General features: G+C 61.0%; 2 protein-coding genes across 6 annotated transcripts in view; one reads left to right on the top strand and one right to left on the bottom strand.

Annotated features, from left to right (window-relative positions):
* The window catches only part of NT5DC2 (5'-nucleotidase domain containing 2), a 9,051-nt gene extending 8,262 nt beyond the window's left edge, over positions 1-789 (top strand). The window contains exons 12-14 of the mRNA XM_060631219.3: positions 66-206; positions 289-353; positions 432-789. Coding sequence (XP_060487202.1) covers positions 66-206; positions 289-353; positions 432-693 — 468 coding nt within the window. The 3' untranslated portion in view covers positions 694-789. The remainder of the gene's footprint in view (positions 1-65; positions 207-288; positions 354-431) is intronic.
* Positions 668-27,549, bottom strand: STAB1 (stabilin 1). 5 transcript variants are annotated; one of them, XM_060631218.3, is made up of 69 exons: positions 27,362-27,547; positions 23,273-23,409; positions 22,812-22,927; positions 22,493-22,578; positions 22,354-22,423; positions 21,899-21,994; positions 21,443-21,553; positions 20,760-20,956; positions 20,381-20,511; positions 20,073-20,200; positions 19,691-19,779; positions 19,355-19,492; positions 19,072-19,215; positions 18,830-18,892; positions 18,435-18,548; positions 18,297-18,350; positions 17,975-18,055; positions 17,367-17,525; positions 16,942-17,004; positions 16,614-16,709; positions 16,338-16,424; positions 15,737-15,848; positions 15,082-15,268; positions 14,878-14,971; positions 14,622-14,780; positions 13,225-13,320; positions 12,517-12,612; positions 12,316-12,363; positions 12,007-12,137; positions 11,739-11,850; positions 11,270-11,347; positions 11,089-11,187; positions 10,858-10,956; positions 10,581-10,712; positions 10,307-10,435; positions 10,078-10,134; positions 9,617-9,700; positions 8,898-9,093; positions 8,700-8,795; positions 8,565-8,610; positions 8,387-8,463; positions 8,041-8,166; positions 7,785-7,858; positions 7,565-7,639; positions 7,194-7,316; positions 6,844-6,891; positions 6,553-6,630; positions 6,289-6,435; positions 5,795-5,935; positions 5,632-5,691; positions 5,062-5,238; positions 4,892-4,978; positions 4,633-4,782; positions 4,471-4,527; positions 4,193-4,394; positions 3,720-3,869; positions 3,524-3,628; positions 3,243-3,350; positions 2,970-3,163; positions 2,695-2,839; positions 2,482-2,615; positions 2,227-2,392; positions 2,038-2,147; positions 1,826-1,945; positions 1,590-1,739; positions 1,408-1,512; positions 1,173-1,319; positions 975-1,077; positions 668-874 (listed from the first exon to the last, which is right to left on the bottom strand). In XM_060631218.3, coding segments are annotated over exons 1-69 (7,653 nt in total). In that variant the 5' UTR covers positions 27,443-27,547; the 3' UTR covers positions 668-872. The 5 variants fall into 5 exon arrangements, 4 of the variants coding, with proteins under 4 accessions (XP_060487201.3, XP_060487198.3, XP_081651076.1 ...); XM_060631215.3 differs by having other exon boundaries at positions 961-1,077; positions 27,362-27,546; XM_081794950.1 differs by having other exon boundaries at positions 961-1,077; positions 1,173-1,316; positions 27,362-27,546.

Below are 27,549 nucleotides of genomic sequence, written 5' to 3'. Positions count from 1 at the left end.
CGCAAGGCTGGGTGGGAGGGAGGGAGCCTGCTGGCTGATGCTGATCCCTGTCCTCCACCCCCCAGGACCTCATGCTACGGCACGGCTGGCGAACCGGTGCCATCATCCCCGAGCTAGAGCGCGAGATCCGCATCATCAACACGGAGCAGTACATGCACTCGCTGACGTGGCAGCAGGCACTCACGGGGCTGCTGGAGCGCATGCAGGTGTGGGGGCGCAGGGCGGCCCCGGGGGGAGGGCAGGGCTGCCGCCTAGGCACACACCCAACACCCACCTCGTCTCCCCCAGACGTACCAGGACGCCGAGTCGCAGCAGGTGCTGGCTGCCTGGATGAAGGAGCGGCAGGAGCTGAGGTGGGCAGGGTGGGGCAGGAAGGGCTCCCAGCCTCATTCCTGCTGTGCCTGCTCTAGTGCCCCATGTCTCTTCCTCAGGTGCATCACCAAGGCCCTGTTCAACGCTCAGTTTGGGAGCATCTTCCGCACCTTCCACAACCCCACGTACTTCTCACGACGCCTCGTGCGCTTCTCTGACCTCTACATGGCCTCCCTCAGCTGTCTACTCAACTACCGGATAGACTTCACCTTCTACCCACGCCGCACACCCCTGCAGCATGAGGCGCCACTCTGGATGGACCAGCTCTGCACCGGCTGCATGAAGACACCCTTCCTTGGCGACATGGCCCACATCCGCTGAGGGCACCTTTATTGTCCAGAATAGGTCCTAACCCCTCCTGCCCCGCCTATGCTGGGCATCATTCCAGGGCGGGCAATAAAAGTGGTCTCCCTCCTGCTCGTGCCTCTGTTCGGTCCTAGATGCATCACTTGACCGTGAGGACCCGCTGGGTGTCCGGGAAGTCCTCCTCCAGGAGTGAGTCCTGGGTAGGGGGTAGGACTGCTTGTGGCTGGGCTGATAACCACGCCCGGGGGTCCCCTTCTGTCATCGCTCACCCCTCATACTCACATCGAAGGGCTCACAAAAGGCATCAGGGCTGCCGAAGACGGGGTTGGGAACAGAGACCAGGGTTGGGCTGGTTCCTTCCTGCCATGGGGAGAAGTCATCCTCAGCATCATCTTCTGCCTGGAAGAGAGGTATGTGGTGAGGGGCCTCGAGCAAGATCAGTGGACCCAGACACCCCCAACATCCCTCCCCCCTCCCCCCCAACACAGCTCTACCTGGAAGGTGGAGAAGCCAAAGCCCGTGGCCTGGCCTCGGGCACGGAGGTAGAAGGCCCCAGCCACTAGGCCAAGCAGTGCTCCAGCAGCCACTACAGCCCCCACACCTGCCACCACGGGTGGACCCTCAGGCGCCACCACTGCCTGCTGCAAACAAGGAGAGCGTCAAGGCCAGGACCGTCCCCTCACCCCTTGCTGTTCTGCCTGTCGTCCTCCCCACCCCTCACCAACTCACAGGTTGTAGGGGAGCCAGAAGGGGCCTGGCCAGAGCATGGATGATGCCGTTGAATGCCATGATGTCCCACACGATGACGTGGCTAACCACGACCGCCCCTGGGGCCTGTAGGGAGACCAGAGTTGGGCCTGGTGAGTGTGAGGGGCCAGAGCCAGCAGGAGAAGTACAGTAGCAAAACTCACCACAGGGCCCCAGGAACTGTTGTCAGGGCCCACAGCACTGAAGAAGAGGCTGAGGCCCGAGTGGGCGGGGAGCACAGTATCCTGACTGGCATTGGTGCTCAGGAAGGTGGTGTTGGAGGCATGCAGCTCCAGGTCTGGGCCACTCAGCGTCTGTAGGCAAAGCAAGGCCTGTTGGCCCAGGCCAGCCGGAGGCATCAGCATTGGGCCTGGCTCTGCCCACGACCCCCACTGGTTACCATGTTGTCCACGAAGCCTTCATTAACAGGGACAAAGAGTGTCTTATAGGTGAGCTCATCGTCCAGGAAGTCCAGGAAGTCCAGACCCCGAGGGGTGGCATTGGCATAGCCAAGCAGCATCTGGAAGAGGGAAAATAGGACTGTGGGCAGGCTCCCTCCCCAGGGACCCCAGCTACCCACACCCTCAGCCCTGAGGCTGGGCCCCTGCACACCCCATAGAAGGTGGAGAAGTTGGCTGTGGCAGCCAGTACGTCGAGCAGCTTCCCATTGCAGACGCTTGTCCCATCACCCACAAAGCCTTGGCGGCACTGGCAGGCCACATCTGCGGGATAAGCAGTTGGGTGGGTCAGTGGGAAGGGGCCAAGCCGGGGTATGTGTTGGGGGGGTAGGGGAGGCTGTACCTTGCTCGCGGTAGCAGTAGGTGTCCCAGCGCTCTGAGTGGTTCTTCCGGAGGCCCAGGCTGATGACACCCACCTGCCCACCACCGCAGTCTGCCGCAGGGAAGACGACTGGGTGGGCAGCCGAGCCGTTGGCCAGCCAGCCCACACGGCACAGGTGGAAGCCGAGCTGTAGGGGCAGAAGGGGATGCTGAGACCAAAGGCCCAGTTCCAGGGGGCCCCCACGGGCTTGGCTCCAGATTCCTAAGCCCCACACACCTTCTGGGCAGCAGAGAGCTGAGGGAGAGAAGCAAGAACAGCTCCCTGGGCCCCACACGCTGCCTCGGCCTCTGAGAAGTTCAGGCCGTAAGGGCCGCTGGGGGCCTGGAGGTGGAAGACACCAGCCTGTTTCTCTGCAGAGGGAGGGAGGCGTGATCAGCCCAGCAGCACCGAGGTAAAGCAGGGGCACCGGGAGCGGGCAGGGAAGCACACCCTGGAAGTGGAGGTCAGTGCACACAGCATCCACGTGACAGGGTGGTGGCTGGCCCAGGCAGCGGTCCACGGGCGGCTCAGGCTCCTCCAGACACTGCAGTCCATCACCCACGTAGCCAGCATGGCACACACAGCGCCTCGTGTTCTGGGGCGGGAGAGCGGGCAGGTGCTCTTCAGGGACCGGGGTGGGGGGGGCCGGGGGGGGAGGGGGGCGAGGTGGAGGGGCTGCTCTGTGGAGCCTCCCCACCCTGCCGCTCAACTCCCCGGCTGCTCACCGGGCCTGTGTTCAAGCAGTCGGCGTGCTCGCTGCAGCCCCCACGGTGGCCGTCCGCACAGGGGTCGCGGGCCCGGCAGCTCCAGCCGTCGCCCTCGTAGGCAGGCAGGCAGGTGCAGGTGACCACTGTGCCTGCTTGGCTGCAGGTGGCGTGCTCGCTGCAGCCGCCACGCCCATCCCCGCACAGGTCCGCCACTGCGGGCAGGGAGAGAGTGGCAGGCCCCGGTGGCAGGGGGGGAGGGGGCCTCCCACCTCACACCTGCCCACCACTCACCTGTGCACGAGCGGCCATCCCCTTCATAGCCCAGGCCGCACTCACAGCTGTTGCCCGCGCGGCACACGGCCTCAGGCGCACAGGGCGGGGCACACACGGGCTGCAGCTCTGTCCCCCAGGCATCCCCCGCATATCCAGGTTAGGAGCTGCCCTCCTGGGTACCCCTGGACCCCCTCCCACCCACCCTCAGTGGCTCCACCTGAGTGTGTGGTCGGGGCACATGCCACTACACGCGAGCATATAAAAGCACTCAGGTGGACACAAACACAGACAGCACTCACTCAGCTGCACCTCACAGCTTGGCCCGGTCCAGCCCTCATCACAGAAGCAGGAGCCAGAGCCCCCAAGGCCCTCGTCACAGCGGCCATGGGAGGTGCAGCGGCAGGCTGGGGAGAGAGATCAGCAGGCTGATGGGGTTGGCATGTGGGCCGTGGGGCTCAGAGGGCAGGGTCAGACAGGGTGGGGCAGGGAGCCCACCTTGGCACTGGGGCCCAAAGGCACCCGAGGCACAGAGTTCACACGCTGTCCCTGTAAACCTCGAATGGCACTGGCACTGCCCGCTGCCACTCATGCCGTCCATGCACACGCCGCGACCACCACAGGGGCTGCTGGCGCCACCAGGGCAAGCTAGTGGAGAGGTGAGAGAAGTGAGGTGGGGCCAGGGCTGTCACTGGGACCCCCGCCACAGGCAGCCCCAGCCCAGCCACACCGTCCGTCTCGTACCCGGGGCGGTCGAGCCTCCTCCGGAAGCCACAATCCACCCAAGTCCCCTCACAGGTGAGAATCCCACAGATGCCCACCCAGCCTCTCAGAGCACTCTCTCCTGGCCAAATCCATTCACCACCCAGACCTGCCCTGGCCCCACTACCCCAACATGTTTTATCTGGAGCAGTGGCTGGAGCTGTGCCAGAAGAGCCAGCCAGTGACACTCACGACCTTGGGACACTCACCTCGGCACTCGCTGCCATAGTGACCAGGGCAGCAGCTGGGCTTCCAGGTGGTGGTGACACAGTTGCGGTGGCAGCCCCTGCCCAGGCCTTGGGGCTGACCCCAGAGGCTAGACCGGGCCCAAATGCTGCGCAGTGCCAAGGAGTGCAGTGGAGGGGACGTCCAGAACTTTGAGTAGTACCGCCAGCAGGTCTCAGGACTGCCCTGGGCCAAGAGGAGTCAAACAGCCCTGGAGTCCCTGGGCCCTGCCTGAACCCCCACCCAGCTTCCAGGCCCTTACCTGCTCCCGTGAGCCCTCAGGACAAGGCGGTTCTAGCCCGCAAATGCTACAGATCTTCTGTAAAGAACAGAGGCCAACACGGCAAGGTCAGATGGATGGACGAGACGGGTCCCTTGGCTAGGATCCCTTGCCCCTCCACCTCTGACCTATGGCCTCCCTCACCAGCCGCAGAGGTCGAGTCTCAAAGCGGTCACAGCGAGCACCAAGGCCAGGTGGCTCCAGCAGCTGGTCGATGCCATAGGCCAGGCCACCCTCAAAGGGGAGGTGCCGCTGCATGATGCGGGCATCCTCCTCACCCACGGTGAGCTCACCCTGCAGGCGGAGGAGGGAGAGTACACGGGGTCACAGGTGCACTGTGGCCCCCCAGTGCCAGAGCCCCTGCCTCCTGCTTCCCTCATCTGAGTCCTCTCCTCACACTCACCGGCCGGACACGGCTGCAGGAGAAGGAGATGGGGGTCCCATGCATGGTGCGGAGTGGGCCCAGGTTGGGCAAGTCAGATGCCAAGGCCTGAGCAGAAGGGGCTACGGTTGGAGCCAGGCAGGTAGGCTGGGTGGCAGGCAGTGGGGACCAAGGACTGGGGGTATACCCACCTCAATGTTGCGAATCACATGGCCCCGCAGAATGGCTGCCAGCTTGTCACGGTGGTCTTCATGGTACAGCCAGGCCTGGCGATCAGGTGGCAGGGCTTGCAGGGCAGAGTCTGTGGGCCACAGCATTGTGAGGGGCCTGTGGGCCGCATCCTGAAGCAGGGGCAGGAGGCCAGCCACCTGGCAAGGAGAAGCAGAGGTGTGACAGTCAGAGACTCGTGGGTGGAAGTAGGGGGCTGGACCACAGAGGCCAGGAAGGGGCTCCAGGGCCCAGGGGGCCTTCCCGCCAGCCACGTTCTTGGCTGTAGCCAGATACACATGGACATATGTGCAGGGATAAGCTTGCACACACCTGGACTACTTTCGGGTACGTGGACACAAATAAGCATACCCTTGTGCTCATACTGGGAGGCTCACATACACAGACGGCCTGTACGCACACAAGGGACAGGCTTACACATGTAAGGGTGCAGACAGGTAAATATACACTCACACATTTGTCTCACACACACACACACACACACACACGGGCACAAATGCACACACTGACAGGCCTACCCACGGGAGCAGTACCTTCACGAGGCCGCTGAAGATCTTGTAACCAAAGCTCTCAGCAGCGGCGGTGACGTTTCTCTGTGGAAAGGCACCTGTGAGGCTTGAGGTCAGGCAGGGAGGGAGCATCTGAGGCCCCCAGCAACCTGCTCGGTAAGCCCCCAGGCCTGTGCCCAGGTCATACCCGCAGGACAGGGGCAACATCAGGCTTCCAGTATAACACGTCCGGCGGCAGCAGGACTTGGTCGATGAAGTGCAGCACGCCATTCACAGCCTCGTGGTCACTGCTCACCACACGGGCGAAGTCATTGAGATAGATGCTGCCCTGGGGGTGGGGCCCAGGACTGAATGAAGCCGATTGGTGGGGTACTCATGCTATGGGTGGGGCCTGAGGTGGGGCGGAACCTGCGTTGGGTGGGTCTTGGGGCAGAAGGTGGGCACGGTCAAGGCAGCAGGCAGCCAGGTGTGGCCGGTGGGAGTGAGGGTGGAGCCAGGCTCCGAAGGCCCGGGCCTGGGGGACAGGCCTTTGGTAGTGGGCAGGGTCTGGAGCTGGTCTCCCCGTCACTAAGACCCGCCCAGGCCCAGGGAGGGTGAGGTCTTAACTGCGTGGGGTCAGAGCACAGGGGTCAGGGGCAGGGTCTCTGGGTCGTTTAGGGTGGGGGCGGGGCCCGGACCCACCTCCCTCTCGTGGATGCGCAGCGTGTGCCCTGAGAGCGTGGTGACGTAGCCCTCGTCCAGCAGCTCCTGGCTCCTCAGCTGCCGGCAGCCGACCACGTGGTAGCGGAACACAAGCTGGCGGTGGGCGCGAATCGGGGCCAGCTCATCCTGGAGTGGGGGTCCGGGAGGGTAGAGGGAGGCCCCTGATTGCTGCCTCTGCCCACACCCCAGAATGCCCACCCCTTCCTTCCCAGCCTCTCTGCGGGTTGGGGAGGGCTGCATTACCTGCGACAGGTTGCTCATTAGATCTGCGCGAGGCACAAAGACTGTGAAAGGCCCATCGCCCTTGAGCTCCTTGTATTCCTGCAGGAGGGGGAAACAGCTTGAGTGCAGGAGGGGTAACTTTCGACCAACTCAGGGCTTCCATGGATCCTCCTGGAAAGACCTGGACTCTGAGAGACCAGAACAGCCAACCCCCTGGGCAAATGAGAACCTGAAGGCCCAGAGACCGGTGGGACTGGCAGATCAGAGAGACCCAGGCCAGACTGAGGAATTGGAAGCCAGTTGGTCACTCACCAGGAGGTGGAGGCTGAAGAATGAGGCATGCCTGTCCCGAAGGAGCTCCTGGGGGGGGCGAGGATCAGCTCAGATTTTGGGTGGCCCCCATTCAGGGCCTGGTGCCTGTCCCAGCACCTGCAGCCCAAGGTCTGGCCAAGGCAGAGATGAGGAAAGGAAAGCCGGGGGTCTGAGCTAGGGTTAGGATTAGTTTCATGGATCATAGCTGGGTCAGGCCCAGGTAGAGTCAGGGGTCAGGGTCACGGTTAAGGCCAGGATCAGGATCAAACCTGGGGTCTTAATATCATGGGTGAGGCCCATGGGGAGGCATAGCCAAGGTTGGGTCAGGGGTCTAACTTGGGCATCATTACCAGGCCAACTCGGGCACGGCAGGTGAAGCCATCACCCACGGTGTGGGCTGCGTCACAGGTACACGTCCTCTGGCCATCCCCTGTGCTTTTACACACAGCATAGGGGCTGCAGCCTCCGTTACTCTGAGGCAGGGATAGGAGAGGGAGAGGCATCAGTGGCTCTCAGACTCCTCTGCCCCGTCCCTGGGTAAGGGGCCATGAAGACCCCCGTCCAGCCCCCAAAGCTCGGTTTGCTACTGATCAGTCAGACTGGAGCTTGTGGGAGGGCGGCTTACCCTTCGGAGGCCCTTGGGACCCTGATGGGGGCAAGGAGGGCTGGTTCCTGCCTCAGTCCCCTTCCCCTATGAAATGAGGTGGGGCTGGGCCCTGACCTGGGAGCAAGGGTCCAGGAGTTCACAGGTCCGGATGCCATCCCCACTGTAACCCTCACGGCAGCTGCAGGAGACCTGTCCCAAACCCTAATCAGTGCGGCTGCTGGGCCCCAAGAGCAGGCCAGCACCCTTGACAGAAGGAGCACCCCGCCTGATCTGAGGGGGGCCCCACCCTATGAGGGAATGGCACAGTCCCAGTGTCCACCTCTGTTGTGCTGACCTGCTGGGGGCCTGTAGGGATACATTCAGCATGCATGTGGCAGCCCCCGTGGTGGATGAGACAGCTGTTAACTTCTGGGGGAAGAGACGCGGGGATGAGAGGAGGCCCTAGGCGGCCCTTCATCTATGCGATCAGGTACTCACCCCCATGCTCTCAGGGCCCCCCGTGGGCCCCTCAGCCTCTCCTAGTGTGACTCACGACACTGAGGCCAGACCCCTGGCCCCACGTACGCCCAGGGTAGGGACCCCAGCCTCACCCTGGCATAGCTCCCCATCTCCTGTGTAGCCATCCTGGCAGGTGCACGTCCGCTGCCCAGGCGCCACCTTGGTACAGTTGGCGTGAGGGGAACAGCCCCCGTGGTCACGGGCACAAGGGTCCACCTCTAGGGGCAGATGATCCCAGAGAGTTGTGAGGAGCTGGCACAGGGACAGAGTGGGGACAAGGGAAGAGGACGTGGGAGGAAGGAAGAGGTCAGAGGGAAGGGCAGGCCCCGAGATGGGACCGGGATCGAAACTAGATTCAGAGGGACTGGAGAGGGCTCTGCAGGGAAAGCCACTGCAAATTTCAGGGTGGGGGCCCGGAGCATCCGTGTGTGACTGGACCTGAACAGTGGACGCCGTCGCCTGAGTAGCCCGCAGCACAGACACAGGCCGGGGCTGTAGCCGAGTCCTGTACGCAGCTGGGAGGGGTGGCAAGAGCTCAGCCTATGCCTGCCTGGCCCTTCCCTGCCCCCACCACCCCTACACACTTGCCCACCTGCCCCAGGCTGAGCTCACTCACTTGGCATTGGGATCGCACTTCTTTGGGCATTGAGGGCCGCTGATCTCTGGAGGGGTGAGAAGATGGTTCTGGTCATTTGGACCCAGGAACCACCTCCCCAGGAGCCACCCACCTCTCCCCCTTGAGGCCACTCACTCTGGTCACAGCGGGGGCCCTGCCAGCCCGCATGACAGACACAGCTTCCATCCCCTTGGAGCCCCTCCTGGCACAGCCCATGGGCACAGTCACAGACTGGGAGCAGAACAAGGGGGGACAGGAGTTACCCAGTGCTCCCGTCCTGACCCTGCTGGTCCATCCCCGTGCCTACCGTCCTCCACCCTCTCCAGTGCTCACCTCCGGCACAGGTGGGCCCATAGCGGCCCAGCTCACACATCTCACAGGCTGTTCCATGGAAGCCCTCGTGGCAGTGGCACTCTCCGCTGCCCAGGAGCCGGTCCTGGCACTGCCCGTGGCCCGAGCACACACCACCCAGTCCCCCGGGGCACGGCTCACACAGCGTGCCGAAGAAGCCAGGGCAGCAGTCAGGCACCTGCATGGAGGGGGCAGGGAGAGGCCCGGCACAGGCCAGATGTAGGGGGAGGGAAGTGGGGGGCGGGGGAATGTTGGAGGGGTGGGGCGGGGACAGGCCACAAAGCCATAAAATGAAGCAAGCTGGAACCAGGGAGATGGCGGCTGCCTTCTACCACCCTCCCCGTGGCAGGGGCGAGGGAACGGAGCCTCAGGCAGGCGACAGCTGTGCCGGGTCTCACAGTGAGAGACAGAGCTGGGCCCAGCAGTTGCCCCTGGGGCCTGGTTGACAGTGTCCGGGCTGAGCCTCTTTCCCCTCTCCCCGTCCCTACTTCCTGGGGTGTGGCCATGGGGACCAACACTGGCCCCACTGACCTCAGACCTCTCCTCCTTACCCTCCCTCTGGGCCCTTGCCCCTCTGGCCTCAACCCTAGTCCAAGCCCAGCCTCTGCCTTTGAAATCTAGGCCAGGTTTCTCCCCTGGGCCTGCACTCCCACTTCCCCCTTTCTGGTTAGACTTGGGGGTGGGGGTGCCGCAAGGCAAACCTGGATCTTCTTGGCACAAGTGTAAGAACAGCCCCGGGAGAATGAGTAGCCAGATCGGTAGACACAGCTCTTCCTGGGAGTGTTCTGGAAACAGGGGCAGGCAAGGAGGGCTCAGCCCTTCGCTTGAGTAGGGGCAGACAGTGAATGGGGAGACAGACAATCAGGACAGACAGATATCAGTGGGTAAGACAGATGAGCAGGACAGCAGAAAATTAGGGAGGGATCAAGACAGGTAGACCTGATGAGGAGATGGCAGGCGGGACCCAGGCCTCGGGCTGCAAGTGAGTGAGGCCTCCTCCCAGCAGACCTGGGCCTGGGCCTCCTGGCCTCTACCAGGGAGGTCAAGCAGCCCTTGCTGTTCCATTCCCCAGGCTTGGGTGAGCCGACTGGGCCCTGCGGGCTCAGACACCTTGGGAGCAGAGAGCAGGCGAAGCTCAGAGCTGTGCTGGGCCCATCCTCACCTCCAGCTGGAAGCCCTGAGTGCAGCGGAATTTCCGGGTGCAGTTTATGCATTTCTCCTATGGGGAGGGAGGGCAGAGCTTTCAGGTGGTCCTGGGACGGGGGGCCCCCCCAACTCACCTTCCTTCCTGTCCCACCCCTGACCAACTGCCCTGCCCTGCCAGCCAGGCCAGCCAGCACCTCCCAGCTCTGAACCCCCAGCTATCCTCCCCACCGGCCTCGGCCTCTCACCCGCAGGGACTCGGCGTGGCTATGCAGGCAGCGGCTTGAGCCCACAGTCAGGACCCCCGACAGGCCAAACAATGAGCGGCCAGGGGCCTCCAGCACAGGGCCTTCCAGCGGCATGTGGTTCACCTCAGGCTGAGGAGGACAGTAGGAGGCTGAGTCCACCCCCCACACTTACCACCCTCACCTTGGGGCTACAGGCGTGGGGGGGGGGTGGTCTCCAGGACGGGTGGTCTCTGGAGCAGAGCTTGCAGGCTCCCAGCCCCCGACCCCCGCAGACCTGGCCGCTATGATTGTAGAAGACGAGCCAGTGGGCAGGGCCCAGGAGAGAGTTGCGGTGTCCCCCTTTCTGTAGGGATTCTGTGGAGAGGGCTTCCCCCAGGATCACATGATGTCGCACCGTGTCTGCATCCTGGCAGAGAAGAAGCTCAGGGACTCCGGGGACCACCAAGTGCCCAGGACAGTACGTTCCACCTGCCTTGTCCCTTTGTCATAGGATGGGAAGCTCCCCCAGGTTTTCACCCTCCCCTTCAGTGGCCCTATCCCAGCGACCTCACCAGGATGCTGCTGTTTCCCTGGGCCTCCAGAGAACGGTTTGTGGGCACGAAGATGGTGTAGGCCGTGGCCGCCTCAATCTGGGGCACCAGCCTGTGGTGCTGGGGGCAGGAGGCCAGGGTCACCAATGGGCATAATCCCCCTCAGTCCCAACCCCGCGGCCAACCACCTCCCTCCAGGCCCAGGGGAGGGCGCCCCGACCAGGCACTCCCCCTCTCTCCTCTGTTCCTTACCTGCAGCAGCTCCCGGAAGAGGTGGAAGGCAGGCACCGAGTCTAGCTGCTGCAGCAACCCCTGCCCGTGCAGTGCGTCCCCTCTCGGAGGCAGTAAGACCTGACGTGGAGCATAGGGGCTGGTCAGTATGTCAGTGCCCCTCAGCTTAGGATGTTCCCTGCGCACACCCCTCTGGCCATACCTGGCTGAGGACATGTAGGACACCGTTGGTGGCAAGGAGGTCAGCCACATCCACGCTGGCATTCTGCACCCAGACCCTCTGGAAAACAGCAAGCAGGGCTCAGCCACAGGGAGTCACGGGTAGACACTTAAGAGCGGGTACAGCACCAACAGAGACTCTGCTGGGCACACAGGCAGCTACCGGTGGCCCCCAGCCTGGCCCAGACACCCAGAGAACCTACCAGATTGGTACACAGACCCACACCAGGACCCATGCACAAAAGGGACAGGTATGCACATGCAGAGAAAGACAAACAGACAGCCCCTGGCAGGGAAGTCACTGCTGGTCCCAAGACACTGTCCTGAGTATGCCCTCTGCTGGCCCTGTGGAGGTCGAGGGGACCTCAATCTCATCACCGGGGACCCCCTTCTGGGAAGTCCCCCACCATGTTCTGCACGACCCCCTCTCCTGCCCAGAGTTCACCACGTACCCCACTGATGTTGTGAATCTCCCAGCGTGTGGTGGGGCTCAGGGTGGCCACATCCTGCCCAGCCAGCCGGGCCAGCTCCTCCTCAGAGAGGGCACCCTGGAGAAAATGGGCCCTGTAGGGCACGGAACCAGGTTAGTGTAACCTACCCTGGGACTAGGCTCCACCCCAACAGGTGGACATAGGTCCTCAGAAAGAGAACCTCTGGGGAGGGGCAGGGTCCCACACAGAAGTCCCTTTCCCAACCCAGCTCCCTGCCCTGGCTGCCCACCTGACCAGGTGCGGCAGCATCCTCGGCTGCAGCCAGAAGGCCTGGTCCTCGGGGCTCAGCCTACGGATGGCAGACTCAGAGGGCACCAGGGCTGTGACTCGGCTGTCGGTAGGAAGAGTGATGCCAGCACTCTGTGCGCGTGGTGACAGGGGGGTAGGGGGAGTAATGAAGGCAGCCACCTGAGATTGATTGCTCCCAGCCTGCAGGCCTGCCCCCACCTCCAGCTCTTGGAGATATTATGTGGCACCTCTGCATCCAGGGAGGCCTCCTGGATTTGAGCCCCAACCCCAGTATTCTGCCCTGTCCTACCTTGATCCACTGGTAGAAGACAGAGAAGTGGGCATTTGCCTCCAGCTCCTAAGGGAAGGGAAAAAGCTGAAGTCATCAGTCTAGGGACAAACCTAAGCCCCCTCCTCACCAGGACCCTGAGCACTGCCTCTTCCCACCTGAGGTGTGTGAAAGGACCCCCCACACACACCGCCGCCCTGCCAAACACAGGGACCCACTCACCCGGAAGATGTCTCCGTAGCAGTTGAAGCCATCACCCCCATAGCCAGAGGGGCATGTGCAGACCCGCTGGCCTCCCCCCACTGCTTGGCAGGTGGCCTGAATTGCAGGTGGGGCAAAGAGACAGGGCCCTCCGTTCAGTACCCAGATGGCAAGCTGGACAGCACCCCATCTCTCTGTTCACCCTTATCATCTATCTTCCTGCTGCCTGCCTGTCTTGCTACCCAGCCCCACCATCTGTTTGTCCATCCAGCCAATCTGCATTCATGTTCTCCTTTGGTATGCCTGGCCCTAGGTCTCCAAGGTCACTGAGCACTTGACATGAGTTACCCTACTTCATCATGACAGATGAGTTGGGAAAGCCCAGGGTTGAGGGAGCACCCAGGAGGAGAGGCCTGAACTGAGAGCAGGAGGAGCTAGCTGGGAGGCCTTCCAGAATACGTGGGCAGAGGTGCAGTGGTATTAGAGCAGAATGAAGTCGGGACAGACAGCAATGGGCTCAAAAAGGCCACAAGAGCATAGAAGAGGGTAGGGGGCAAGGGAGGAGACGGGAGGCAGGGCAGGGGTTGGGGCCTTAAGAACCAGTGAAAGCTCTATACTGTGGACAAAGGGGTGACATGGTTTGGATTTGTGGCTTGGATTCCAATCCTGGCCATAGACAGGGACAACCAGAGAGCCTCCCCCAGGCTCCGAGCCCTCTCGCCCCCTCACCAGGTCATGGCAGCCACCATTGCCTGCCCGGCAGGGGTCAATAGGACTGCACACATAGCCATCCCCTGCGAATCCCAGCTTGCAGGTGCACCGGCTCTGGAGAGGTTAGAAGCAGAGGGCCTTATCTCACCAGGGGCACGCCCCTCTCCTCCTCCACTCCCCAGCTGTCCATGGGCCTTATGTCCTGGGGAGCCTTGTTCAGACACATGGAGCTTCTCCCAGCTCCATCCACATTCCAGATCAGGATTCTGAGGCCCTGAGGGGAGGCTGGCTCTCCAGATGAGCCAACAGAAGTGATGGCATCGTCAGGGAAGCATCCATGGGGACTTGGTACCCCTCTGCCCTCAGGCCTGGGAGAGGTCAGCAACGTGTGGTGAGCAGGCAGGTGTTGGCAAGGCTGGCCCCAGGGCTGGTGGCACAGACCCACCTCTGACCCTGCCACCCTGCTCTGATCCTTCCCACTGAATGCCTGTGTCTTGGGCTTGTCCCCACTGCAGCTGAGTGGTGACACTCCCCAGATCTCAGTTGCCCTCCTCTGCAAGTTGGGGGAATCTCAACCTGCTTATTCTGGTCCTCGGTTCAGGACTTTAACATTGTGTAGCTTCTTGTGGAGTGGAGAGTGCCAGCCCTCATAGCCAGCTGGGTGCTCGCCATGGACACCCCACAGGCGGGTGGCCCCAACCATCATGAGCAAGGTCCCTGCACACACTGATCCAGAGCCAGCCAGGCCTGGTCTCCCGATCGGCATACTAGACACTTGAGTGCCACCTAGTCCTCAGGTTCACGGGTCTGATGTGCCTCACAAGGAAAGCTCCAGATGCTCAGACCCTGTGGCTGGGGTCTGAGGCTGCAAAGCTCCACAGCTGGATTTCCAGGAGTCTAAACATTTGGGGATGCCACTTTCCTTGGGCAGGAGTCTCCCCCTCCTTTGCTCAGCTTTGAATTCCTAAGTCTAGAATAGGGACTAGCATGTAACACACTCCTGGTGCCATGTGGGAAACCAGTGAGTGAATGAGTGAACTCATGGTCAGAAGACAGTGGCCCTGAGGCCAGAAAGAGCAGAGGACTCGTGGACTCAGTTACGAGAGTCCTCATCCCCAAGGGACGGGAGCCGCGGCCTTCTGATTTGGGGAATAGGCAGCCTTGGACTGGTGCTAGAATGCGCCTTCCTTTAAAACTGTCATGGCCTTCATGTTGTCTCCAGGACACGTCTGCTGCTTCTAGACTACACGACTCAACATTCCAGACCTGCATTCTCACTTGTGTCTGAGATTTGAGACCCTCAGCTGGAGTTCTTGGGAGTGGATGCCCATGGAGCCAGATGGGGTGGGGTGAGAGACCCCCAGAATGAAGACCCCTCGCCCCACTCTGCTGCCTCTAGGCTTGCTGTGCCTCACCTGCCCAGGTCCCACGTAGCTGCAGAGGGCGTCGGCGTGACAACCACCTCTCACATCCAGCTCACACTCGTCGATGGCCACACAGACACGGCCGTCCCCGCTCCAGCCTTTGTGGCATGTGCAGTGGTGGTTGCCCAGGGCCCCAGGGACACACTCAGCCTGTGAGAGCCACGATGAAATGACTCAGCTCTGCAGGATGGTGGGCTGACCCTCCCACCCCTGGGTCAGGGCTTCAGAGAGAGACAGTGAGACTGACATTTTCTGAGCAGCCACCACGGTCTGGGTGGGAGCAGGGGTTGCTGGGTGTACAGGAGAAGCCATCACCCTCGAAGCCATCGAGACAGACGCACCTGCGGCCGGTGAACGAGAGGCCTCCAGTGAGCCTCTGGAAGAGCTCAGAGGCCGAATGAACTGACATGCATGGTCATGGACAAGGCAGAGGGGAAACGTGAGTCCTCACCTGGTAACGCCTCCCTGGCTAACACAGCGGGCGTGCAGGTGGCAGCTCTGGGCCCGTTCCGTGGGCCCACAGTTCACAGAGGACTCATTGCAGAAGTGGCCGCTGAAGCCTGGGGCACACGTGCCACGCTGGCACACACCCCCACTGCCTGGACGGTTGTCACAGAGACCGTGGACGCAGCCACAGTCTGCAGGGAGGAGATGGGATCAGGAAAGCTAAGACAGGGGCAGAGCTGGCTGGGAGCCAGGATGAAGCCACGGGAGCACTGGGGACGGGGAATGGGGCAGCCGGCATAGATTTGACTTCAGGGTCACAAAATCAGAGGCCATCCCAGACTCAGTGGACAGGCAGAAGAAATGCAAGCAGGGCCATTCATTGCTTTCAGTCACCCCATTCTAGCTTCCCTGCCCCCAACAGCACCATCAGAAAGTTCTTTTGTGTGTCTGACTTAAATCTCACATGCTTTAGATTGAACCACAGCTGTCATCCTGGCGTGGGTGAAGGAGACATCTATTTTTGTCCCCAAATCCTCCCCTCCTCCCTCTGGCCTTTACTCTTCCTCCTGGGGCTCTATTCCCCTTCTTGAGAGCCCCCAACCCTCTTTCCAAGCAGAGCCTTTTTTCCCTGGCAGGCAGCCTGGGCCAGGACCACCCACCTTCCTGGCATCGGTCTCCATGCTTGTTTGGGTTAGAGCAGATGTGGCAGGCGATGCCTTTGTAGTCTGGGAAGCAGAGGCAGGCCCCGTTGCCCCGGACCCCGTCGCTGCACTGGGGGTGGACAGGAAGAGGGACCAGTCATGGGGTGGGGGCTGTCCTTGCCCTCCCCCACACCCTCTTCCTCCATGGGGTGGCTCTGAGCTTCTGCTCCCCGCAGAAGACCTCACCCTGGAAGAGACCAAGCCACCAATGCTGCCAAAGAACTGGGGCCCTAAAAGACACCCGGCCCTGGAGGCTTCAGGGGGGACCTGTGCACAACCTAGAAACGCACAACCCCTAGGGTGTCTTCCCTGCCCTCGATGCTACCAAGTGGCAAAACAGAACACACAAGAAAAGCACCGACAAATAGGTTTCATGAAAACAGGTGCCCAAGTCCATCTACTTAATTATTTCTAATTAAAATACTAAAAACAATATGGTCCAACTCCCTCTGCCTAAATGTTGGAAGCCTGAGACCACAGAGCGGCAGGCTTGACTCAGACACACAGGGTGTCGCTGGCCAACTCCCACCCCTCACCCCAGGGCAGTGGGGGGACTCACGGTGCCTTTGCCATAGCAGGGGTTGGAGAAGCCCCCAGGACACTGTATACAGTCAGGCCCAAAAAACCCTTTGCAGCAGCCAGGTTTCTGTAAGAGACAAAAGTGTGTCTGAGGGTCCATCTGGGGCCACTGCTGCTCTCTGGTCCCATCTCTAGAACAAGGGGGTGCATGAAGCCCCTCTGGGATGCAACACAGCTCTCTGAGGAAGGCAGCCTGCTCTGCCCCGGAGGGGAGGCTCCAGCTCACTGGCAGTGAGCACCCCACACCCAGGCTCACCAGGATAGTCTGGTTGCAGTAGTGAGCGCAGCCTTTCTTCAGGACGTTGAGCCCAGTAGGGTCATGGGTGTAGACACACTCCTTGGGGAAGATGTCCTGGGGTGGGCCGTGCAAAGCTGATCAGCAGGCATGGGGCCTGAGCCGGCCCCTTTCGCCAGGCAGCTCTGATCCAGGGACCACTCAGCACTCTGGGTCCAGCATTCCCACCCTCAGTGGGGCCGAGAGGGACTGAGGCTCCAGGTCCAGCCTCACAGGGCCTTCTCCCCACCCTGACCCATGACGGAAGTCTCACTGGGCAGCCCTAAGGGCCCAGCCAAGGGACACTCACCAGCTTCATGCTGTTGGCGGGGCACATGCTGGTGTTCAGGGCTTGGCAGTCCACACAGGAGCCCTGTGCAGGGAAGGGCCGACAGGAGGAGGGGGGTGGCGGGGAGAGTGGTTAGTCATGGTTTATACAGAAGACCCGAAGAAAGTGTCACGGAGCCAAGCCCCGAGGTATGAGAGAGTCAACTGTCGGAGGGCCAGGGCAGAAGGAAGAGCTTAGCGTGGGAGTGTGAGAACTGTGCCAGAGGGCTGGGACAGAGGGCCAGAAGGTGCAGGAGTGATCTTGAAGGAACCATCAACAGCACTGCTGACACCTGGCGGTGGGGGAGGCAGGCACCTCTGTGGGGTGTGTGCCCAGGCCCCAGCCTTAAAGCCACTGGAGGAGAACAGGGACCCCAGGAAGGCTGGGACCGTGTGGCACGTGCTCACCGCCACGATCTTGTACTGCTCCTCGTTGCAGTGCTTAGGCAGGATGGGCAGGATGGTCGGGGGCAGCAGGACACCCTCCAGCATGTGGATCACGCCATTGGCAGCCAGCACATCCACTCTCCGTAGTGGCACCCCCTCGGGTCCCAGCAGGATGCGCCCCTGTGGTGGAGCCCAGTGTGCGGCCTGTCTGGCCTGGCAGACCCCTGAGCCCGTGCCTCCTTCATCCCCACAGCCCAGCCTGCCGGCCCTCTCCTCTCCTCTCTCCCTGGCTCTCCAGAGCCTCCTGCTCTGGCAAAACTGCTCCAGCCTCTGTGTCCTGAGCCCTGTAGTGTCTGCTCATGTGGTTTCCAGCCTCTGCGCCCCAAGTCACACGGAATACCACCCCCCCCACCCTTGTGCCCACCCTCCACGTCTTTGGAGCCCCCCCGGTCTGTTGGGCCCCAGGAGAGGGATTTGATCTGTGCCTGCCTCCCACATAGTCCCACCAGGGCCTGCACTCCATGGGGCTCAGAGCATAAAGGCAGGTCCAAAAGAGACCACGTAACCAGACAGTCATCACCAGCTCCTCCATCAGTCCATTTGTTCCAGATTTTGTTTGTGGAGCTCACCTCCTCAGAGATATTCACAGCCAGGACCTGGTTTGCCATGGTGAGGACCCGACCCTTGGAGATGAGCTTCTCAATGGTCAGCTGAGGCGGAGGAGAGTGTGGCCTTAGGCTGGGCATTAGCCACACTGTAAAGCCCCAAACAGTCCTGCCCAGGTGACTCACAGCCACCACCTTGGTCCCCAGACTCTCTTCTGTGCTTATAGAGTCCAAACGGATGGGGAGAGGAAAAGGGGCTCCCAGGGAGGCCAAGACCTACAGACAAGCATCCAAAAGCCCAGCAGCAGGTACAAGCTGGTCACCCTTCCAGAGAAGAGTCTCTCACCTGCCCATGGCTGTAGATGTGGTACTTCACCAGCTCCTGTAGTTTCGACAGACCCTGGCAAGGGAGAGAGGGCTTGGTAGGGGAGGGTAGAGGCCCAGGTACCCTGTCTCCCCAGCCCCTTCTCCCCACCAAGCTTACTGCTGTGAAGAGGTAGATCAGACGGCCATCACGCAACATATCCACAGCCTCGTTGCTTGGGACAAACACTGTGAATGGCCCAGGCCCATCCAGGATGGAGGGTAGCCCACAGTTCTGTGACAGCGAGAAGGAGGCTCAGCGAGGCTCGGCCTCTACCTCTGAGGCCTGCCTGGGCCCCACCACCCTCAGCCTGCAGGGAACGCCCACGAGGAGTAAGTGGGAGACAATGGCATTGGGTCCATGCTAACACAGGACCTCAGGATGGTGATGGGCAGGTTACAGGGTGGGGGCATGGGCAAAGACCCATACTACTCCAGATCCCCAGATCCCTCTGGGGTAATGAGGGGTCCCGAGCCAAAAGATCAGATGGGCTAGGACCATTCCCCCAAACTCACCTCCAGGATGGTTTCAAACCGGCTGAAGGCCTCAGTAGAGGCAAGGATCTGGCCGATGGTTCTCTGTAGCAAGGGACAAGCATGAGAGCCCCAGAGAAAATGGTGAGGCTGCGTCAGCCTCAGAGGGGAAGGAGTTCTGTTCCACTCCTGCCCAGAACTGCCCCTGCCCACTCTCTGAACTCTGTGAGAGTCAGAGGTCACCCAGTGGCACGAGACGGAGAAAGGGGAGGGCACTGGCTTACCTTGGGGTCCTCAGGGAGCTCTGGTGGGGGCTGCCACTGCAGAGCAGTGACCAAGTGGAAGACACCGTTGGCTGCCGGGTAGTTGGCCTTTTGGATGGTGAATGTTTGCTGGGGGTGCTCTTTGTACTTGTATGTGTACTTCTGCTGAGATGTGAGACCTCTGGCTCATACGGCACAGGCCAGCCTCCTGTGCCGAGGCTCCGTTCCACCTCCACACCATTGCTCAGGCAGCGTCCCCCAACTGTGACACCTCTGGTCCCCAGGCTGGGGTTGCCCTCCTTACCATGAAGTGATTGAAAGTGACGGTGAGCTCCTGCCCATCCAGTGTCCACCACCTGCGTGTCTGCTGGGTCCCCAATTCCTCCAGGATGTGCTGTCCTGCTACGATGTGCTGTTTGCAGAGCTGCCGGGCAACGGACGCCTGTGGGCACAGGGGGACGAGGGTGCCGAATGGGCCCGTGGCGGTCGTCATGCCACGCTGCCCAAGCAATGGAGAGGACAGGGGGCGTCCCAGGCCTCAGATCCCCAGAGTGTGGCCTCTCTTGGGGCCCTCAAGCCTGGGGCAGGCCCAGGGAGGAGGCAAGGGCTGGCAGCCAGCTCCTCAAGGGGAAGGGCTCACGTTCATGGTCCTGGAGAGGACAGACGAGAGGGACGGTACCAGCACGGTAAATGGGCCCGATGTGGTGAGGATCTCGCGGCAGCCCTGGTCTGGGAGCCGGGAGAGGATGTATTAGAATAGATCTGGGAAAACCTCAGGCATCAGTCCTATGTTTTGGAGAGTTGGGTGGGGGGGCACTGGGCCTAGGTCTAGGGTAGATGAGAGGCATCAGGATTTGGGGGACTAGCTCCCACCTCCAATCACACACCCCACCCCGGCCCACTCTACTTCCATAGCTCTTGGGCAGAGAGACAGGGCATCCTTGCAGAGTCCGCCCCTCCCTCCCTCCTAAGAATGTGAGTATGAGGGACAAGGTCACAGGCAGGTGGTAGGGGTCACACACCCAACATGGCCAGGGTGACTCTCAGCCGCAGGAACACCACACCCAGCTGGCTGGCCTTCTGTATCTCATGGAGCAGGTGTCCATAGCAGGCACGCCCATCCCCTACCTCACCCTCCTTGCACACACAGCTAGGGACATGGGTAGAATGGGTCAGGGCAGGGGTATGGCCCGTCCCCACCTCCTGGCCCTCACGCATCTGTCCCCTCAGGGCCTTTGAACTGAGGGTACACATGTGTGCACACTTGCCCCTGCCCAGCCCACCCTCTCTGCTCTGCCCCCGGTGCCCACCCCGAAGCCCTCGTGCCTACCTGGTCTTCCCATCGGAGGTCACCTGACAGGTGGCTGACCGGTCGCAGGAATGAGGGAAACAGTAGGCAAAGCAGCCCGCAGAGGCATTGTGATTGATGCTGACCAAGCCTGGCTTACACTGGCAGGAGGCCTGGGCCACCAGGCAGGGGGAGGAGGGTGACATCACATCTGTGAGAACCACTGGCATCTGCTGCACCCACAAAACTATGCTCGGCCCGTGCACCCACCAGCTGAGAAGAGGGCTGTCATCTTCTTCCCATTTTACAAAGGGGACAACTGAGGCTCCCAAGAGGCCCGTGAGGGCCAAGAGGCCTAGGGTCCAGTAGCCAATGGGGGTGGGTGGACCACGGGACAGGCCCGAGCCAGGGCCCGGCTCACCTTGCCTGATCTCAGGTATAGACACACGGTGGAGTTGATGGGGCAGCCACCATGGTTGATGGTGCACGGGTCATGGGGCAGACACACCGTCCCGTCACCGTGGTAGTCCTTGGGGCAGCGACACTGTGCCTGCCCCGTGGGGCTCACCGAGCACTGGGCCAGTGGGGAACAGGGCGATGGCTGGCAGGGATTAGGGGCTGCCAGGGCAGAGAAAGAGAGAGCCCAAGTGAGCTGAGCACCCAGGAGCCTCATCACGTCTGCAGGAATGGCCCAAAGATGAGGTGAGCAAGTTGATCTAGAACTTGGAGACAGGGCCTCTCTCGGTGGCAGGCTGTACTTGCTGTAAATGGCCAGATTGTACTTGCTGGTTTAAAAGGGGGCGCCTGGGTGGCTCAGTCGGTTAAGTGTCCGACTCTTGATTTTGGCTCAGGTCATGATCTCACAGCTGTGAGATTGAGCCCTCAGTCTAGCTCTGTGCTGCCTGTACAGAACCTGCTTGGGATTCTCTCTCTCCCCCTCTCTCTCTGCCCCTCCCCGGCTTGCGTGCACTCGCTTTCTCTCTCTCTCTTTCTTTCCAAATAAATAAATAAATAAGCTTTAAAAAAAATTTTTTTTTAAAGGATGTCTTCCCAGCCCCTGGTCATTCTGAACTTGGGCCTCCGGCATCTAGGTCGCTGACTTACCTCTACATTCTCTGCCCTGCTGGGTGTGGCCCGGGAGGCAGCTGCAGGCAGGGGCCTCTGCAGAGCACTGGGAGTTCTGGGGACAATTCAGGGCCTGGCAGACTGGCAGCTCTGAGTGGAGAGGGGGGAGTATTGTGGTGACGCAGAGCTCCAGGTTGGGGAGGAAGGAAGATAGGAACGAAGATGTTCTGCCCAGTTTGCTGTGTAACTCTGGCCAGGGCCTTACCCTCTCTGGGCCTCTGGGCAGTATAGGTCTCAGATGGTGTTCCCTCCCCCAGACCACTGTGTCTCTTTCCTACTTTGAAAGAAATTAGGCTTTGGGCAGAAGTCCTGCTGAGGCTCAGGCCCCATCCCTCACCTACTGGCCTCTCTTGCTCTGGTCACTGAGCAAGGGCTCAGCACTTGCTCAGTGAGCAAGAGGCTGCCATTCCATCCTATCCCAGCATCCCTGCCCACCTTGGTCACAGCGGGGTCCGGTGTATCCAGCAAAACACAGGCAGCTTCCATCTCCAAGTGGCCCATGGTTGCACACGCCATGAACACAGCTGCACACTGGGAGGGACACACAGGGACACACGGGGACATTGAGTCCCTACCCTCTGCATTTCTAGAACTCAGTTTCAGCTGGCACCAGCCCAAGAATACAGGGCTGTAATGTAGGACCACAGGGGAGATGGGAGCCCAAGGGAGGCTCCTGGCCTAGCCTAGGGGCCCAGGGGGTGGCTTCCTGGTGAAGGCCTCTGGGAACAGTACGGGACTGGAGGTACGAGCCGGCAAAGCTCATGTCCTTGGAGGTGAAGTGTCAGGCTGAGGGACTGGGAGGGAGCCTGCTGGGGGGCAGGTACATGGACTAGGTCTCCACAGTTCCCCAGGTGGGCAGTGGCCCTGCCCTCTGCCCCACCAGCACTCACCTGACTGGCAGTTGGGCCCAAATCGGCTGGGGTCTTGGCACTCCTGGCAGGAGGAGCCACTGAAGTTTTCCTGGCAGAGATTTGCAGCAAGTCAGTGCAGCCCTCCACTGCCCCCACCCCAGCCCTACCAGGCCCTTACCTGGCACACACAGGTCCCGTTCCCGTCTATGCCATCCAGGCAGGTCCCACGGCCATTACACGGAGTCTCAGCACCTCCAGGACACTCTGTGAACCGCCCCCCCCCCCCCCGGAACTCAGCTGTGCCCCTAGGAACTCACAATTCACCCCTGACCCCAGCAGCTCCAGGCAGCCCCGGCCCCTCCCCCAGGCAGTCAAGCTATGCTGGTGCTCACTCAGTGTCCATTTACTGAATGAGTGGAGGGTGATGCAGGCAGAAGCTGCAGATGGGGGCACCCAGGGCTGGAGTATGAGGAGCAGGGTTGGGCCCCCACCAATACCATAACACTGGGATCCCCAGTAGCCGGGGCAACAGGCCTTCTCCACCACGTCCTTCCAGCACTCCATGCTGCAGCCGCTCATAGACATCAAAGAGTCCCCCAGCTGCACCTCATAGCTGGGCACAAAGGTGGGCGGGGTGACAGGAGGGACTCCCACTCTGCAGCCCCCAGCCTGGCCTCCCCACACTGGGTTTCAGTGCTCTGGCTCTGCCTCCTCTCTGTCTGCCTGGTCCAGAGATGAGCACAGGGCTGGCAAGTAGTAGGTGCTCAATAAATACCAGCTGCCCCCACCTCCTCCCTACTCCCTATCTCTGCCCCACTGGAAGGGCAACAGACATGTGAATAAGTGAGTCCCTGCCCTCACCACCCAAGCCTGCCAGGCTCTCCCTCGTCCCCCCAGCCCTCCCCCACCCTACAGGATGCTCCTGGAAGTGGACAAGGATGGAGGTGGGGATCCACACCGGCAGTCCTGTGAGATCTTCTCTGGTAACTCCCGAAGCCAGCCTGGGGGGCACATCCGCCTCTTAATGGCGGGGCACATGGTGCAGGGTATGCGCATGACAAACTTGGTCTTCACATCGCAGCGTCTGGACCGCACCTGGGCAACAAGTGGAATTTGGGGCGAGGCGGCCTGGACCCTGTACCCAGTCCTGGTTCTGCTCTGACTGAGGCAAGGCCTAGCACTTCTCTCCAGGCCTTGGTTTCCCACCTGTTCCAGTGAGGACAGGGGAAGCTGTGAGAGATGGGGAAACCTGCCTGTCACAGGTCCTCCCTGCCATGGTATTTCCTATACCACAGCCACGGACTTCTGCCCATGGCCACAAACATATGCCCAGAAGCCTCAGAGTCTATACCTCCTGACGTGATGAGAACCCAGCCATTTTGTTAGACCTTAGTTCATTCAGATGACGAAACTGAACCCTGGGCCCCAAACCACCCAGAGACTGGGTCTGTCAGGGACCAGAACCTGAATTCTCAACCTAGTGTCCATTATCACCTCTCACTTAAGAGTAAACACTAAATGCCACAGCAGACACTGCTTGGGAGAGCACAGCGATTCAATTCCCAGGCCCAGGCAGAACCCCTTTGGTCATCACTTTGCCCTGAGCATGTCTCCACTGTGCTGCTAAATGACCCTCTCAGCAAGCCCAAGGGCCTGCTCAGCTGCCCCAGGGGCAGAGACCCAACAGCCAGCCCCAGACCCAGGAGGTAGGCCTGTGTGAGCAGACGTGCACAGGGAGTCTGCATGGGTTCCCTAAGTCCTGACCCCAGGCCTGGCGCCTGGCCCCTGGCCCCACACAAGAACGCGGACCCAGAGGTCCACAACTTATCATCGGGTGGGCAATGCTGGCGCGAGGGAGCTGCGAGGACCCAGGCGGCTTCCCAGGGGTGGTGACTCAATTGAGTTGGGGCTGAAAGATGGATAAGAGTTGGCCAGGGTAGTGCCCCTGGTAGAGGGGAACAGGAGAGGCAAAAGCCAGGAAGTGGAAAGGAGCAGGTGACAAAGTGTGACAAGGCAGAGAGTGGCTAAGGAGAGAGGCCAGTGGCCAGGCCAACTGGTTTGTTTTAAATGGACCTCTGGCCAAGGTGGGGGAGGGGGTGGGGGGAGGAGAAGAGACCATCCCCTGAGGGTGCCGGATGCTGAGAAAGCCCAGCCCTGTGGTCCCACTCACTGGCCTGCCACAGCCCCTGCCAGTCCACTATCCCTGGGGCCACCGTCATGGCAACAAAGTCCCAAGAACAGTGCTATGCCCTGGAGGGATGGAAGTTTAAGTCTACATTGTAAGTGGGAGAAAGGGCCATAGGAGAGTGTGTGTTGATGGAAGAGAGGATTTGGGGTTCCAGGGCCCAGACTAGAGAATCTAAGATATTCTAATCTAAAAAATGCTGAACATGCTGCGGTGCAAAGGGAGTGAGCCCAGAACATCTCTTTCCTAGAAGGTTACACGTGTGAGGCCTCTCAAGGCAAGAGGAGAGAAGAAACAGCAGCATGACACTTCTGAGAGGACCCGAGGGCCGCTCTCTGCTGCTGTGATTTGGCCCTTTCCGCTCATGCCTCTGCGGTCTGCAAAGAAGAAAGTTGCTGAGAGTGGCCTTAGGCCCAGCCGTGGGGCTGAGTGTTGTGGTCTCATTCCCCACCCTGGGGCTCAGCCTTTGCTGAGCCAGGGAATGTCTAGGAAGTTGGGTAACTCCAAGCCTGGGCAGCTGCTGGCTCAGGGCAAAGGCACCCCTGAGGGCCACCTGGCCAGCCGGGCCCAGTTGCCATTGTGGCCACCACTGGCCCGGGGACTGGCTCTGAGAGGAATGGAAGGGTTTAGGGGAGGGAGACAGCACGCTTTCTTGGCTCTTGGCAGGGCGGTGGGGTGTGGAGTGTGGAGGTGAGCACAGGAGGAAGGTGTCCCAAGGGGGACACACTCTCAGGCTGCTGCATTGGGAAATGTGTGTGAAATGGTGAAGGGTGGATAAGTCAGTGGCTGAATCATACTTCCCGTGGGGAGTGTACCAGATGCGGGCACCGGGCCCCTCTGCCCTACAGCCTGGAAGGGGCACCAGCCTCCCCAGTGCACAGCGTCACTGCTGGTCCCTCTGGGTCACAGCCCAGTGCTGAATCAGATTCTCTTCTTTCCCGGGCACCTCAGAACCGCCTGAGCCAGGCCCTGGGTGCTGCCCCCTCCCTGCTCCGATCCAGAACTGATTTTGCAACATCTGCTTCCCACAGAGACAGATGTTGCTGGGGAAGTTGAGGAGACATGAGGTGTAAAGCCTGTTGCCAGTGGGAGAAATTCCCCCAAGATGGGGCCTGGGGCCCAGAACCCAAACTCCCTCAGAGGGGCAGCCCCCTCCGAACCCCCAACTGCTTTCTCTGCCCTAGATCAGGGCTCTTCTCCCTCTAACCCCCAGCTTGAGACTACAGGCTCCGCCAGCACCAGCACAGAGGAAACACTAAGCAAAAGGCGTTTTGAATGGACAAGGGCTAACACTCCCCCTCTTCCAGGAAGCCTTCCTTGCCTCTACTGCCTGAACCTGCCTGTGTTTGAGTCCTGCTTCTGCCTCTCACTGGCTGTGTGACCCACAGGTCATCCTTACCCCCTGGAGCCTCAGTTTCCTAATATTTAGAGAGGGCCTCACACTACAGGGATTGCCAGGAGGGTCGGGTGACTGAGGATGCAAGAGAAGGCCGGTATTGCCACCTCCCTGTTCATGGGAGCCCCGGGGACCATCAGACCTGGCCCAAGCTGGCTAAGCCCCAGCCCGGCTAAGCCCCAGCCCCAGGATACCGACTCAGAGGTGGTCAGAGCATAGGTCTTTGACAGGGAAAAATTCCCAGCGTGAGGCGCCTCATTGACCCCTGTCCCCAGAACATGGGGAGGTGGCAAGGCGTATGAAATGCCCTTGTATTTCACTTGTGGGAAAAATGGAGGAGGGAGGGAATGGGAACCCACCTGCAGGGCTCATTGCAGCCTAGAATCCTGGGCTCTTCCAACCATCGGTCACCCCTGCAGCTTCCAACCTGCCCATCCCCAGCTCCGATCTGGCGCTACCTGGCAGTGGAATCCTGGACAAGTCCTTCCTCTCTGGATCCCAGCCTGCCCACTAATAATAATGGGGACAGCAGCAGCTGTCCCAAGAATCAAATGAACTTGGCCTCATGGTGGAGGGAACCCTCAACTGTAGGCAGGCCCCAGCCAGGCAACTCTATCTCCACATTCAGGGTGGGAGGCTCTTCTGGAAGCTCCAGTGGGGACAACGTCCCTGCCCCGGGGCTCAAGCAGACCTGCAGCCCGGCAGCCAGGAGGCAGCTGACACACGCGGGACCTGACAGCCACACACTGGGACCCCTTCTCTGGGGACTCACAGGCAGTGATTGGGAGCATGGCTCCAGAGTTGGACAGACCGGTCTCCATCATCCTTGAACTTAAGCTCCCTCAGGCAGAGAACAGGACCCACTGTCCAGGGGTCATGAAGATTCCAGAGGATAATGGCCAGGTGCACCCAGGGCTGTGCACTTGATAAAGGGCAGCTCTTAGATTTGAGAGTATTCCTGTTGGCTGCTGCTTACCCAGAGGGAGTAGGGTTGAGTAGACCTCATTCTACCCCTGGGGCCAAATACAGGCACACATACATGTGTGTTCCACAACCCTCCAGGGTTGGGGGTGATGTTATCTCCAATCCCCAGGCCAGGGTCACAGAGAGACCAGGCCCCAGTCTGGACAGGGAGGGCAGGAGGATGGGCCTGGCTCTGTACCCCCCAACTTCAGGCTGGGGAGCCCTGGGATGGCTGCCCACACCACATGGCTGGCAGGCTGGGTGCAGTTATAGGAGGGCAGGCCAACACACCCCTGCCACCCGAGGCAGCTAGACACAGACCTCTCAGCCTGTGGAGGTGGGCACAATAGCCCAGCCCTCTGGTCTTGCTCGGAGTCAGACAAGTATCGGCTGCCCCGTGTGTCCCCCCAGACCTGTGCCCGATCTGTGCACACTTCCCTCCCTGCTCCCACCACTGGCCAGCGGGCCTGGATACCATGTCCCCCACACTGGCTCCTACTCACCTTCTGCCCCCTGGTGAAGCTGGAGCCTGCTAGGCAGAAGGCCAGGAGGCAGAGCAGGAGGAGGCCCCGGGGCCCTGCCATGGCTGGTGGCGGCTGGCGGGCACGCCGTCCAGGACAGTCAGGGCAGCCAGTGTGGGGAACGAGCTTTAGGAGGCAGGCACAGGACAGGCGGGTGGGACGGGGCGGGC

The sequence above is a fragment of the Panthera onca genome, chromosome A2 (genome assembly GCF_046562875.1).
Source record: "Panthera onca isolate mPanOnc1 chromosome A2, mPanOnc1 haplotype 2, whole genome shotgun sequence".
Taxonomy (NCBI): domain Eukaryota; kingdom Metazoa; phylum Chordata; class Mammalia; order Carnivora; family Felidae; genus Panthera; species Panthera onca.
This window is presented reverse-complemented; position numbering and strand designations above follow the sequence as displayed.